General features: G+C 56.5%; 1 protein-coding gene across 1 annotated transcript; it reads right to left on the bottom strand.

Annotated features, from left to right (window-relative positions):
• Positions 1-236: 236 nt before the first annotated feature.
• DIPK1C (divergent protein kinase domain 1C) lies at positions 237-14,133 on the bottom strand. Its single transcript, XM_039838936.1, has 4 exons — positions 13,951-14,133; positions 7,597-8,262; positions 3,592-3,756; positions 237-460 (listed from the first exon to the last, which is right to left on the bottom strand). The coding sequence occupies exons 1-4, from the start codon at positions 14,131-14,133 to the stop codon at positions 251-253; spliced, it is 1,224 nt and encodes a 407-aa protein (XP_039694870.1). The 3' UTR covers positions 237-250.
• Between the last annotated feature and the right edge of the window lie 265 nt (positions 14,134-14,398).

Genomic DNA, 14,398 nt, shown 5'->3' with positions numbered 1-14,398 from the left:
GTCCGGTTCTGACAGCCGGTGCCAGCACTTTGTGTGTAATTGTGCTGTTTCCCACCGAAGACCCGCCAAAGGGCAAACGCTCTGTGCGCGCCCCCCCCCCGGCCCCATGTCATTTTAAAAGTGGTGACAGGTCAGGGCCTGGACGGGGACAAGAGCGGGGACGGGACGAGCGTGAACGCGGGACAGCACCGGGGGACTTCAGAGGACACAGTGACGCGGCGTCTGGCCAACACTTCCCAGGCCACATGTGCTAGTTCGCCGCCCGCAGCTCCCGCAGCGTGGCCTGGAGCAGGCGCCGAAGCTTCCAGAACACGGGCGTGGCTCGCGGGGGGCTCCCGGCGGGGCCCGGGTCTGCGCATTCCTGCACCGCCCGCCGGAGCTGCCGCCGGAGCCGCGGGGAGATGGCCGGGCTCGTGCGAGCCGAGGAAAACCAGTGGCGAAATATTTTGTCACAGACGACCTGAGGGACAGGAGAGGCGGCGTTAGTGCAGGGCGACACAGCAGCGGAAAGCCCCGAGCCTGCAGCTGGTTCTCACGCTGGCCGCCACAGCCCCGGGGTTCCTCGGGGTCCCCAGCAGGCCGCCAGGATGACCAGGGCCTTCTCCTCTGGACTGTCAACCGCTCAGCTAGGGACAAACTTTGTCGCAGAGAGAAGGCTACCACCCAGGACTAGAAAATCCCACTTCCAGCCTCAGAGCAGATGGGGACAGTCTGGGTGACACTTCAGACAGGGCTGGGCACATTCTGCACAGAAAGCAGAGCAGAAAGCCACAGCACCGGGGCGGCTGAGGAGCAGGCCCTGGCACACCTGAGGCAGCCACCTCGCTGCGGCCACAGTGCCAAGCTGAGGTTGGGTGCTCTGGGCCATAAATCGGTCCCGGTGACAGTGACACCACAGGACAGGTCGTCCTGACGGTCAAATGGCAGCGCGTCAGGGGACATGAGAAGTGGTGTGCACGTGTGAGAGCACTTTGAGGCTCGCAGAAGAAAAGGTCCTTTGGAAGGGAAGGGCCGACGGAAGGAAGGAGCTTCACAATCCTGGCTGTCAGGAGCCAGAGTAAAAACCCAGCCTCTCCCGCAGCCTCAGCCCTAGCGGGGCGAGGGTCCCTGATGCTCCAGGGCCTTTAACTCCCCATCTGAACGCGTTTGTTGTACAGCTTCCCCACCCCGCCCCCAGAACTGGACCAGGAGCTGCATAATTAATGGCTCTTTATTTTTTTTACATCGCGCTTTGTATTAGCCCCGTTTTACAAACGCTTCAGTTTTATAGAGCTACTGTTACAGAGGACAAATAAATAACTTCCATTCCTCTTTTTAAAAACAAATGATCTTTCTTTTTTGAATCGATAATACATTTTCATGTGCAAAAAATGTCCCAAAAGCCGCCTTAGTCTCCATCCCGCTCCTGACAGCCAGGCTCGCCGCATCGCTGAGGCCCCGCCCACTTCCTGCAAAACCCTTCTAGTCTGGACAAACACATGCCTGTCCTTTCACTTACACGAACGGCAGCACGTTACACACACAGCTCCACAGCTTCCACTCCCACTTACCCGAATGCCAGGGAGAGCCTTCCAAACCAGATTTTATAAGGCTATTCCATGCGTGTTAATGGCTGCACCTCAAAAGTGTGGGTGTATCAAATTATTCCACTAGTTCCCTATCGATGGAAATTCGGGTTACTTACTAACTTCTGCCATTACGAACAATGCTGCGATAAGTATCTTGCATATATGTCATTTTCCTTTGGCACGTGTGACCAAACTTCTAGAAATGGAACTCCTGGGCCAAGGGGTACGTGCAATTTTTGTTTTGCTAGATGTTGCCAAATTGACCTTACAAAAATTGCACTGAGTTACACGCCCACAGCGGTGTGCGATGAGAGGGCTTGTCTCCCCACGCCCTTGCCAACACGTGCTTTCGTCTTTACCAGCTGATGGGGGAAATGGTTAATTTCCATTGTTCTTTTCGGTTAGTTGTGCTTCCTTTCCAGGAAATGGTCGAGTTGTTTTCCTTTGCCCACGCTTTGATCTGACGTTGGCCCTTTTCATGTTAATTTGCAGATGCTCTGTATATCTTAAGGACATTAGCCTCTTGCTTAGGTTGCTTTCCTAGGGAGCAGACTCTAAGATGGAGGTTTACATATAGGGATTTATTGAGGGGCGTTCCTGGGAGCCACGCCTCCATGGAACTGAGAGAGAAGGCAGTCCTTCCTCACTGGGCCGGGGGTCTGGACTTGGCATATGCTCCGCCCCCACCAGCCAATCACCAGACACTGCCCCTGGTCTGGGATAACAGTGGCAAAGAAGCTCTGGTGGGCCAAGGACAATCCTGGGGACACTCCTGGAGCCTCAGAGGCTGGAGGAAAGGGCCCCGTCTTGCTTGTCAATAGATCTGTAGGAGCCCTTTATGTAAAGGATGGGAAACCGTCTCTCATGCCGCAAAGGGCAGGTGTTCGTGTTTCCACTTTGTGGGATGAGGTCACAGGTGGCTGATGCTCTAGAGAAAGGCATCTTGTTCCCGCAGCTGAAGCAGAATGATTTCATCGCAGACCCACCAATAATGTGAGTCCACGTGAGATGGAGAGGCCTCCGAAGGCCCCATCGCCGCTGGCCTTCCGACCTACAGCTCAGGCCTGGTCCAGGGCACCAGAGGCACCGCCTGTCCTGGTCCCCCCGGACCCGCCTGCCTTCTGGCATGACACAGCACCAAGCTCCTGCCTCCTCTGATCTGGGGCCACGTCACCAGGTCTGTATCAGGGTCACACTGGCCTTTGGGACTGGAGGACTCCGGGGAGGGACAGGCTACAGAAAGGTGAGACTCAGGGGTGGGTTGGATGGGACAGCAACAAAGCAGGAAAGTGGGGACAAGAGCATAGATGTGAGGTCGCGGGCAACCAGGCAGCGGGGGAGGTGAGCCTGACCTCTGCCACGACCTCCTCCTGGTTGTAGTCATCACCTGTGGGCCCAAGCTCTTCCCACTTGAGAGCGTCCGGTGAGGGCCGGGAGCAGACAGCTTCTGCCTGAAGCTGTATCGCATAGAGGGGGAAGTGAGGCCTGCACTGGGGCCTCCCTGACTTGAGACCCCATCTGAGGGCTGGGACCCAGGACCAAGTCTCCCTTAATGCTGACTCCTGGACCTGCGACACATGTTCCTTCTCCTGCTAACCATCTGCTGTTCCCAACCCCTCACCTGTCTGGACTGTGATGTCCATCCGACCTCCCTAGTTTGGCCCGTTTCTCAGGAGTGCTTTGCACTGTTTTCATTCTGAGAGCTCGTGCGTGTGTGTGCATGCGTGTGTGTAGGTGCAGAAAGCAGAATCAGAGAACAGCTATCGAAGCCCCCATAGCTGGCAAGGAGCCCAGGAACAGGGTTTCCTGGGAGCTGCATCCATTAGACTCCACTGGGTCACTTGGCCAACAACCCCTTGGGGTAGACAGCAAAGAACAAATGACCACCCTGTCACCCACTGTCCCAGGCTTTATAGGACACGTGGGGCCCAGCTGGCACAGAAAGGGCAGCCTTCTGCACGGACGGGGCACCACAGCACTCATGGGCAGAGGCGGCCGGTGGGCACGGTCTCCCCATTGCTACCTGCAGGTTGCTGTTGACTCGCTGGGCTCCGCACTTGTTGACTCGCAAATCACACTTTGAAAAACAGTCAAAAAAATTGCAGTCTTCATCTCCTGTGCAATTCTGCTCAAGAATTTCCCTCATTTTAGGTTCAAAGAAGGCCATGTCCACATCAATCGCCACCACCTGTAACCAAAACAGCAGAGGGTAATCAAAAGGGACAGCGGGAGCTCAGCAGCCCGTGCGGCGCCTTTGCGGGAGCAGGTGTCCCAGACGGCAGGGACCACGGCTCTGCCAGCCAGCAGAGCGTGCCAGGCCGTGCTGGGGAGCCTCTGGCTTCACTTTCACGAGCAACTGGCATAGGTTATACTGCAAGGCTTCGACTGCGGCCAGGACCTTTGCTGTGAAAGCCCGGGATTTGGAACCACGGCCAGAAGTGCCACTTCTCGTTTTAAACGTTCCTCGGCTTTAGAAACAACATCTGAACCATCGTAAAAGTGAATAGACTCCCCTCTGTTGTTTTATCACTCTGGGCTCTGACCTTCAAGGGTCAGGTTATAAAAGCGGTGAGATCCAGAGACTCTACCCCCATGAATATAAGCAATAAAAGGAAACGACATTCAAGAGGCAGGTCTGTGGGCGAGACGGGGAAAACGGGGTGGGTGGGACCCGCGTTATTTATGGCATGTCTGCTACCCAGCTGGCTTGTAATTGGTCGGATGGACGTGTGGGGGCAATGAGAGCATCAGAGTTCTCAAATTAGGGTTGATACTTGTGGACTCTGATCCAACAGCACCAGATACTAAATCTTATCAGCACGAGAACGTGAAGACACCCCTGGAATTTCAGATTTATCTTCTTGGCTTCCAAACAAATAGGCTTCAAAACCAGAAAAAGAAGAACATTTAATTAGATTTCCCTCCACCACCTGAATTAAAAAAAAAAATGAGCTCAAGCCTGAGAAAACCTGGAGTCTACCCAAATAAAGCAGTTTATAGCTTCAAGGAATTAAAAAGCTATTAGAAGACTTGATGAACTTGGAGTCTGTGGCATTTCACAAGCCTTCACAGGTAAACAGCAACATATCAGCCCCGCCCCCTCCCCGGCATCTCCACAAAGGGTTCTTCCGTTTTTGTCGCTTGGTCAGGATTAATGCCGGAAGACAGTAAAGTTGCTTGGGGATTATTCAGGAAAACAGAGGAGGGAAAACAGTTTACTTCAAAATATGTGGAGAATAATTAAAATAAATAACAGGGAATGTTTCCCTCTTTAAGAGCTTCGCCTAATTACTAATTCAAGCACAGCAAACAAATGATCATTTTAATCAGTTTTTTCTGTCTCACCATTTAGCAAAAAGAAATAGGTCATTTCATTACTTACACTAGTTAATAGACTAAAAACGTATTAGGTTCTGCTAATGAATCTATCGCCTTTATAGTTTATTATTGCGGCTACAAGAACTTTTTTTTTTTTCTTTTTCTATAGTTTCTGGCAACCCCCCAGCTTCTCCTGGGCCTCTAGCTGGAATTTTGGCTCCTTACAACTTGTCTCTCTACCATTTCCGATGGTTTCCTTCTCGCCTCCCTGGAAAGCCAGATTTATTTCTTAATTTCTAGTCTATGGCGCAGGACGGAGCGCAGCTATTGTGGGCATAACTCTGCACCTAAAACAGGCACAGTGCCGACGGGAACCAGGAAAACTGCGGGAGGGTTCCTAAATGGTAAAATTCTTCGCACATGGAGTGACCTAACTCACACCATCTTCTTCACACTTCATGCCGGTGTCAGACTAGAGAGGACTGATGAGCATCACTTCCTTCTTCACTGGAAGAGTGTGGCTCTGGCCGGGGGGACACCACATGTTTGCAGAGCGCTCCTGCTCGCGAAGCAGTGATGTTCCCCACCCCGCGTTTTCAACCAGCAGATAAACGCCCAAGCCCTGCACCGGGACCTGGAGAAGGTGCATGACCGCGAGTGTCACTTCCTCCACGTCCTCTGAAGGGCTCCGCCCTCCTTCCAGCTGGGCAGCACTTCGGCATGGGCCAGAGGGAGGACCTATCTGCTGGTCACTAAGCGGGCTGGTTCTCAAACTCTCTTGCATCAGAATCACCTGGGAGCTCGTTTGTATAACACGGGGTTGCCACGCCTCCCCACCCCCCCCCCCCAGAGTTTCAGACTCCCTAGCTCTGGGGTAATATTCAGAGAATCTGCATTTCTAACGAGTTCACTGGAGATGCCGATACTGCTGGTTTCCACTCAAAAGCTGTCAAATTATAGGGAAAATCAACTCCTCGAACTGCAGCATCATAAGGAGGGTCAGTAATGCCAGGGTTCCAGCAGGTGCTCGGGCAAGGGCGAGGGCCCAGGGCTCCACACGGCAAGTCTGGGCAGGTTGAGAGTGCAGCCGTCATTCACTGGACAACGATTCTGTGCCCGTAACGCGCGAGATGCTGGAAGCCACGACTGAAGAGTAACACCCCACATTGCCCACCCTCTGGGGAGACCCCCAGCCCCACCTCCTTCTGACGCCCTTCCTGGGAACCCCGCCCAGACAGCCTTCCAGGTCCCTCGACTTCAGTCTCACCCGCTGAGTCTCACTCATTGACACCTCATAATGCTTGCTGGGTGAATAACTGAGGACCTCATGATGAGAGGAACTGGCCCCATAACTGCCCAAAGCCAGGTGTTGTGTGGACGCCTCCTCTCCAAAGACCTCACGGCGGCTGCTCCCCTCAGACTTCTCTGAGGACAGTGGCCCTCATGCCCATTACATAATCATCCTGCTCAGAACTAGAGGCTCCTTGGCCAGGATCCCCGCTCTGAGAAATAAGCTGATGAGTCTGGGGTGTCCCCCACTTCACAACTTGTCTGGAGGAGACTCTTGGAGCTCAAGTTATTGCACATAGGGTTCGACTCCTCCTGGAACTTCCCAGAACCTTCTGGAACCTTTCAGAACCTGCCATCCCAGCTCCTTCCCTTCCACACTTGGAACCACCCCCACTTGTCGGCCCCCCTGCAGCAGCCAGGGACAGGGCATTAGGAAAGCAGTTTGGACAAGAGGTTACTACACCCTTCACAGTGACAAAGACTTGAATGAGAAGGGATTTACACGATTTTAGGCTGTTTTAAAGAGGTCTTCCTATGCCACCTGCCACGGAAGCCCTTGTTTCTCTGTCCCCTTGTTTCTAACTGGGACAAAGAGCATCGTTCCACCATGACCAGCCCGCCAAGGTGGCCAGGGTTAAGTTGGCCTGGCCCTTCACCTGCCAGCACTCACAGTGTAAGAGCTAAACACTGTTGGGGCGGGGGGTGGCCCTGGTCGATGACACTGTGTTAGGGCACCCGGATCACTGTCACATAGCCGGAGGGAGGTGGGAGGGGATCATCTCTGAATGAGATGTGGGAGATCCTCCGGCTCCTGCTCCCCCTCGTTTCATTCCTTGGACGCTGGAGTCGGAGCTAACATGCACCTGCCAGGTACAGAGCCTCGCCGAGGCAGACGTTCCCACCGGCCGGGCGTTTCCCCTGGGAAGGCACCCGGACTCCAGCCGTCCCTCTAGAGGTCTCGTCCTGGAAGGGAAACTGACTAGACCTCTGCAGGAAGGAAGGGTGAGGAGAAGCTGCGCGTCGTAGCGGAGCCCGGCGCTCTGAAAACTGCCTCCCCGTCTGCGCTGCCAGACGAAAGCCCCCAAAGGCCGCCCCTCCTCATCCCCTGGAGGCTGTGCGCCGCACTCAGGGAGAGCTTGCTCCCAAGGTAGCTCTCGGGAGCTGCCAAGCTGCGCAGAAGGATCCAGAACAGCCCTTGGGGAGGACGCACCTCGCCCCACGGGCCTTTCATCGCAGCTCCCTTCCTGGGATGGGGTGAGGCACCCGTGTCCTCCAATTCTCGTGAAGGGGGGCTGGGCCAGCGGGGTGGTCTAGGCTGGAAGGTGGCGTGAGGTCACTGTGCTTCCCAAGACTTCAGAAGCCCTCTCGTCCACAACCTCACGGACCCACGGGATAAATGCCCCCTCCCGGGGCCACTCACCGTGAAGTCCCTTCTGATGGCAAAGTTCTCGGGCTTGACGTCGCAGAGGTGCAGGCGGTGGGAGAAGTCGTTGTCGAAATGGCTCACCAGGTCCAGGAAGCTGAGCGCCATGTCGCTGATGGCCTGGGCCTGGCTGCGGGAGGCCCCGTCCAGGGGGAAGAGGGCGCTGTGGCGGGGGCTGCCAGCTGCCAGGTACTCCACAGCGTAGAAGTGACCGCAGGAGCCCAGCACGGGCAGGGCGTGCCGGCTCAGGCCCTGCAGCAGGCTGAGCAGCACGAACTCCTCTTGCTGCAGGAGGGACCACAGGCTGGCCAGCTGGCCCCGCCAGTGCTGGCCCCGCGGCCCTGGCCACAGCGGCCCTAGGCTGCTGTTGGACAGCTCCAGGCCCAGGGCACTCCTGACCTCCCCGGCCACCAGCAGGAGCAGTTCTGCCTCCGTGACATCCTGGTCCCCGTCCCCAGCTGGGTCCTCCAGCAGGCCGGGTGGCCGGAAGCTGGAGAAGGCCTCGGCCTTGGACTTGAGAATGACGGGCCGGCCGCGCCAGTCCGCCTGCAGCACCTTCTTGCCCCTCTGGTAGTGCAGGCAGCGCCGGTACAGCAGCCTCCCCGCCTCGCACAGGTCCGCACACAGGTCGCCCGCCAGCACGCCGCCCCGGTAGTCCTGGCACTGGGGGGAAGGGACAGGCGGTCACATGGGAAGGCAGGGGGAGGGACCGCGCCCGGGACGCTTCCAACCAGCCTCGAGAGACACCTGGCAACTGCGAACCACATGGCTCGTTCACGCCAGTGAGTCGTGACGCCAGACCCTTCCGGGAGTCTTGGCTGTGCTGTTCCTCTGGCAGGCGTGGGGCTCGGTCCTTGGAGTCAGGACCCTGGAGGCGAGGAGCAGGCCCCCACCATCCATCTGCGTGATGCCGGCAAAAGCCGCTTTGCCTTCTGGGTTTTGGTTCTGTTACCTGTCACTGAGCGTGCTCGGCAGACCGTTAGAGTTACCGGAGAGCTTTGAACGCCCACCCAAGGACGGCTGAGTCAGCTCTCGGGAGGTGGAGCCCCAGACCGCAGTCACGGCCCTTCCTACAGGACTGTCCCCTGAGCCCACTGTTTCCCACATGAAGTGCTGTGGCCTGAAGGCCAGCAGGGGTTCAGGGAACTCCATGACGGAAAGGGAGTTAGAACAGGCCCCTGGGCTGGGGGCGTCAGCAGGACTAGAGGGGAGAAGGCACAAGGGATGCCCCCCAGGAAGGGGGCCCCGCGTAGGACGGATTCCGGACGTGGCGGGAGTGTTGGTTCCTGGTGGCCGAGATGGGGCGCTTCTCCTAAACTTCAGGGGTGTTTCTGACGGGCACCTGGTGACGCCGCCAACACCACACGACAGTCATCGCTACGAGGTCCAGCCAGGCCTACCTGCCTCAGCCACACCCAGCCACCTTCGAACTGACAGTGCCACCTTCCACACGTAGCACAGTGAGCGCTGAGCCACAGTCTGACTACAGGTACCAGGCTCATGAGTTCACAGAACAGTGGTGGCTGCCTTTCGAAACTCATAAGTGAGAGCAGCGTGTGACAGGGGTCAGATAGGGACACGACTGGCTTTGGGGACTACTGGGTCTGCCTCTGGGCTTTGCCCCTCATCACGTGTGTGGCTTGTCCTCGAGTCTAACACAAGATGGCGGCACTGTGTCACGGGAGACCCGTGAAGGTCAACCCAGGTCGCGTGTGCAGGGGACCGAGTCTCGGGGAATGCTAGCTCCCTCCCGCCCACTCCAACCCTGGTCCCCGGAAGCTGGGAGCCAGAGAGGCTTCTTCCTGGAGAGACGCATCTGAGCTCAGTTTTGAAAGAGAAACTGCACGTCTGCCTGACAGGAAGGAGGCGAAGGTCCCCACGAGGACCCAGAATGCAAAACCATGCGGGGTGTTCAGAGAACTAAACATGGCCCAGGGAAGCAGAGCAAAGTCACACACCTGTGAGTGACGGGCCAGGGTGTCCTACCAAAAATGCCATTCCTCGGTCTCCGCCTGACAGAAATGTGTCCTGCCCCGTGAGAGTCAGATCAGCCCTCCCCCCAGGCAGCCCACCTGCTAGCGAGAATGCCTGTCCCATCCCGCCTCCTGCCGGCTCCCCGCAGCACAGCGCATCCTACAAAACGGCACTGCATTGATGAAATCAAATTCAAATCTAGACGAGATGTGCCCCTGCAAATTTGGGAGGCAATTCCAAACAGGAGTTGCAAGGTATTTGAACAATGGTACAATTGTTGGATGTGGCACGCGGCCTGTCGGTTTTGGAGGGGAACAGCACGTTGGCAATGTTCCGAAGGTCGGCACCTCGAGGTATGAGGGATGCAGCGTTGGGCGTGGGCACGGACGGGAAGTGGAGTGAGGTGTCCAGAGCCTTGGCCGCTAGCTGCCGCAGGCGCGGTCTTAGGTCTCCGACCTCAGCTTCGGTGCCCGGTAACACATGTGTCATAGGAGACAGTTTACATTAGTGCAAAGTATACACGAGTGCAGTTATTACAGAGCTGTTCTTTGCTATCGTCCTTCGTGAGTGTTTTTGCCGTTTCGGTACCTGCTTCTCTTAGGTGGAATGTACACTACGCCTGCCCTGGCTGTTTTGGTTGAACCCACAGGGTCTTCCTGCAAATCTGTGCTCACTGAACAGAGAAAGACCTAAATGGCACTTACAAAGCAGCGAACTTAAAGCACAGATTACAAGTTCACAAACAAGTAATTGTCACTATGTTAGAGACAATCGTGAAATTACTTTATGAGCAGCATGTCCTATTGAAGTAGCTATTTTTTTTTAACTTAACAAAGGTGGTTTATTTACTTTAAATAAAATTTGTAAATAGTTTTCTCTGAACATGAGACAGTCCTAACTGCCAGCTTAAAGACGGCTACATTTCTGTCCTCAAATGTGTGTTCATACAAAAACCACAGGCTTCAGGTTTTAAACTAAACTAAAAACAAACAGACAAACAAAAACCCCCAAGTTAATAAAGTCTCGTTGTAGTTAATTGGCATTTCTAAATTAATTAAACTCACAGAGAATTCGTGTCTCTTACAGACCGTGTGTACGTGAAGACACTTTGCAGCACATCCCAGCTCTTGTAGGAAGTGTTCTTAGCCTCTCTGCTGAGAAGCCCTCCAGCCTGTATCATGGTTCTCAGGCAAAAACAGCCTGTCCACTCCGGCTTGGGGAACTGTGGACAGGGTCTCGGAGGTCAGGCCTAACGGCTGGGTGTTCTTTTGTGTGTTTGCTTTTGTTTTTAGGGAGCGTTAAGTTCCCACGTGGCCAGCCACATGCCCATCGCACGAGGAAGTGCCTCCCCTGCAGGAACGCTCTGCATCCCAGCATCTCAGGGCACGGAGAGGCTGGAAGAGGCACGTCCTGAACGTGGCCACAGCACTCAGAACAGTCGTTCTCTGCTAGGTCTTCCTGGGTGTGGGCCCTGGATGCCCCCGTGCCACTGGGGCCCTGGTTCTCTATCACACAAAGACAAGCCTGCCCTATTGAAAAGGAACCCCGACTGTAGGCAACTAAATTAAACAACACCAAGCCCAATCGGCCTACGGGGGGGCCCGCCTCTGAGCAACAGTGCTTTCGAGGTGCTCTGAAAGTGATATGCTGTGGAGGGCTAAGTGCACCCAGTGTTTGCTGGGGGTTTTCATTACTGGAAAAGCCACTTACTGTCACGGGGTCTCTACTCCTGAGACTGCACAGGGTCACATTCGAGCTCCACACACACTGACTGCGTGACTCAGGGCAAGCCACGCTGCTCCTCTGGGGCTCAGTTTTGCCATCTGTGAGACGGGAGAGTAAGGGCCCAGGCCTCCCACAGGTTGCTGAGGGGACTCAAGGAAATAACACCCGTGAAATGGCTTAGCACAGTGCTGGCCACGGCAAACTCACGGGAAGTCCCTCTCAGCCACTGTGGGACACGCTCTGCCTGCACCACAGCAGCCAGGCTCGTAAATGATCGGGCGTGAGCTCGTCAGCCCGGCATCGCCTCCTGCGTAGTTTGCTGGGGTGGCAGCGCCCTAGAAACCGCCCCCAGAAGTCGGAGCGGGCGTACCATGCCTCGATCGTGGGAAGGGCTGGCAAGCCGCAGTACAGGAGCGCTGCGGGCTGACGAGGAACTGCAAGAGCCCGCAGGGCTCCACTCACTGGGCAGCAGTTCCAGTTGGCTCTCCGGCCCTCCCTCCTGCAGGGCCTTGGAATGTGGCCGGTCCCTCAGCAGGTGGGGCGGGCTTGGGGTGCAGCAGACCTGACTGCCTGCTCTTAACCCGCTCCTCAGCTTTATGGACAGACTCTCCCCCACAGGCCAGCGGTGCCCCTGCCTGAGCTGGAGGCCCTGGGAACACAGCAGGAATTGTCCCCAAGTCCCTCGCCACTGCCAGAGAGAGAGAGGGCTCCCTTTGGCTCAGCTCGGTTACTCCTTCTGTGCTCTGGTATTCACAGGGAAAGCTAATGAGAATCTGGAGGCCAGTCAGAAAAATAACAGCCAGTTTTATTATTAAGGATAAAAGCCAGGCAGAATGAATTGAAAGTGCTTCGGGAGCCTGGGGACAGTGGCTCGATTCAGCTGGAGGCCCCAGCGCCAGCCTCTGCTCTGCAGCCCGGGCCCAGCAAGCTGGGCTGTGGACACTGGGGTCACATTCGAACCTCGTTCTAGTTTAGAGTGTCCTGGATAAAAGTGAGCCAGGGTGCTGTGCGGGGCTCACACCAAAGAGCCCAGGATGGAAGGGAGAAGAGCAGACAGCAAGAAGCGAAGGAGAGAAAGCCACGCTCTGTGTGAGAAATAATGACCCAAACAGCAGAGCTGGGGTTTCAGACCATCCTTTGGGTAAGAGGAAAGGCTGAGAGATTTCAAAGACTTCGGACCCCTTCAGCTTTATGTTGGATGAAAAACGACCCCATATGGCTGCCACTGGAGATCCTCTAATCAGAAACGGTTTTAATTTATGAGCTGCAATGCCGGAAAAGTTATGATTAGTAATTACTTAATTATATTAGGTTATTTCATTTCTGTTCGGCCTTTTCCCATTTAACCAAAGGTTAATACATGAAAAATGACATTTGTTTTTTATTTTAATTTAAAATATATTATTTTTGTAAACAGGTCTTCCATCCTGGCCAAACTATTAATCTGTGTTCACCGTAATGTGTGACTCAGTCCCCCCAAAACAGAGCAAAATAATAATAATAATAATAATAATAATAATAATAAGTGAAAGGAATTTTTAGATGGGTTACTGAGAAAATCAATGAGCTCATGCAACTTAAAGAACATTTGATAGGACTTCAGTGTAACGATGGATGGATGGAAGGAATCAGCGATGAGTGTCTCACCTGCATTACTGATCAATTCATGATGAGACACGTCAGACTCGATTAGGGTATATGCCTTGTTTTAGCTTGTACATTTCACTCATATCTTAAATTTTTCCATCTCACTTTTTATAAGTAATAATAATTTTCTTGAAAATCTTTACCATGTTTTGAACACCCACCGTCTCAAAAGCCCGCCCATAGGTAAGCAATAGGATCGAAAACTTCTCATGAAGTCTTTCTTGAAGATTTCTTTAAAAACAATCCTTTTCACACCAAGTGCTTACACGGGCACTGTAGGGGGTAATGATGCCACAGTAGTGGCTTCTGCCTTCACCTTTCTTGGCTTTCCTGTCGGGAATCCCCACCTTTGTTGGAGTCTCTTAATGCGCATCATCGTGGAAGGACCCGATGGGCATCCGGGGCCCCGGGGCGCCGCAGCCTGGCAGCGCGGCGCTTCTTTCTCGCCTCATGCCGCGCCCAGCCAAGGAGCACTCAGCCCTCCCCCGCTGGAGAAGAGACTTGTCGCGTCCCCAGGAGAGGGCTCCTCCGGGTCCGAGCCGCCTCCTCCGTGCGCTCCCTCCCCGAGCGCGCTCTGCCTGGGGTGCCGCCGACCTAACCCGGACGAGCTTGGCTGCGGGGCGCTAGGCAGGGCCTTAGCGGCCGTCGGTCCGCCTCGGGCTGGGTGCGGGGCAGCCCGGGCTGGGAATCACAGGACAGAGGCTGAGCGAGAGAGCGGGACCCCGGAGGCGGAGGCGGGGTGCCTGCCGGCCGCGGGCGCCGGGGCTGCGGGCGACTGGGGCAGACCCGCCAACTTTCCTTAGGAGCGCGCGGGCTCAGGCACAGCGGTCCGGCAGGGCGGCCCGTGGGACAAAGAACCAATCTGGGCAGGAGCAGGAGAGACCCCCGCGCACCCACGGAGGACTCCCCGGCACGCGCCCCGTTCCGGACCCCCGGGCACTGCACGCCGCGTGTCCCGCCCGTCCCCGGGCGCGCGTCCGCGGGCAGCGCTGCGGCGGGACCTACCAGCGCCGCCAGGATGCGCCGGCTCCTCTCGTCCGTGCAGCGCTCGGGGAGGGCGCCCGGCTGCGCGCGGAGCAGCAGCGCGGCCGCCAGCACCCAGCCCGCGGTCCAGGCGGCGCAGGCGGCCAGCGCGCCCCGCGCGCACCGCCCGCGCCGCCCGCAGCGCCCGGGCCGGCCCCGCGCCATGGTCAGCCCGGCCCGCCGCTGGCTCCGCCGCCCGCGCCCGCGCCCGCGTCCCCGGCGTCCCGGCCCGGCGGGGGAGGGGGCGCGGGGAGAGGCCGCGCGAGGGGAGGGGAGCGCAGGGGAGGGGCCGCCCGGCCGCCGGACCGCCCGCCCCGCGAGCCTGGGGGTGGGCGCGGTGTCCCGCGGCCACGGCCCGCGCGCCCGCCCGAGCTCCCGGGGGACGGGCCGTGCGCAGGCCACTCCCGGGTCCGCGCGCTGGACGCCCGGC

Source organism: Pteropus medius, unplaced genomic scaffold, assembly GCF_902729225.1.
Source record: "Pteropus medius unplaced genomic scaffold, Ma_sr-lr_union100, whole genome shotgun sequence".
Lineage (NCBI taxonomy): Eukaryota > Metazoa > Chordata > Mammalia > Chiroptera > Pteropodidae > Pteropus > Pteropus medius.
The sequence above is the reverse complement of the archived record's forward strand: the minus strand, read 5'-3'. Positions and strand labels throughout refer to the sequence as shown.

Coding starts and splice junctions, on each gene's coding strand:
- DIPK1C (XM_039838936.1), bottom strand. CDS start 14,133: ATGGCGCGGGGCCGGCCCGGGCGCTGCGGGCGGCGCGGGCGGTGCGCG. Junction 3,757..7,596: donor CCATCAGAAGGGACTTCACG/GTGAGTGGCCCC, acceptor TTTTGGTTACAG/GTGGTGGCGATTGATGTGGA. Junction 461..3,591: donor GAGTCAACAGCAACCTGCAG/GTAGCAATGGGG, acceptor CCTGTCCCTCAG/GTCGTCTGTGACAAAATATT.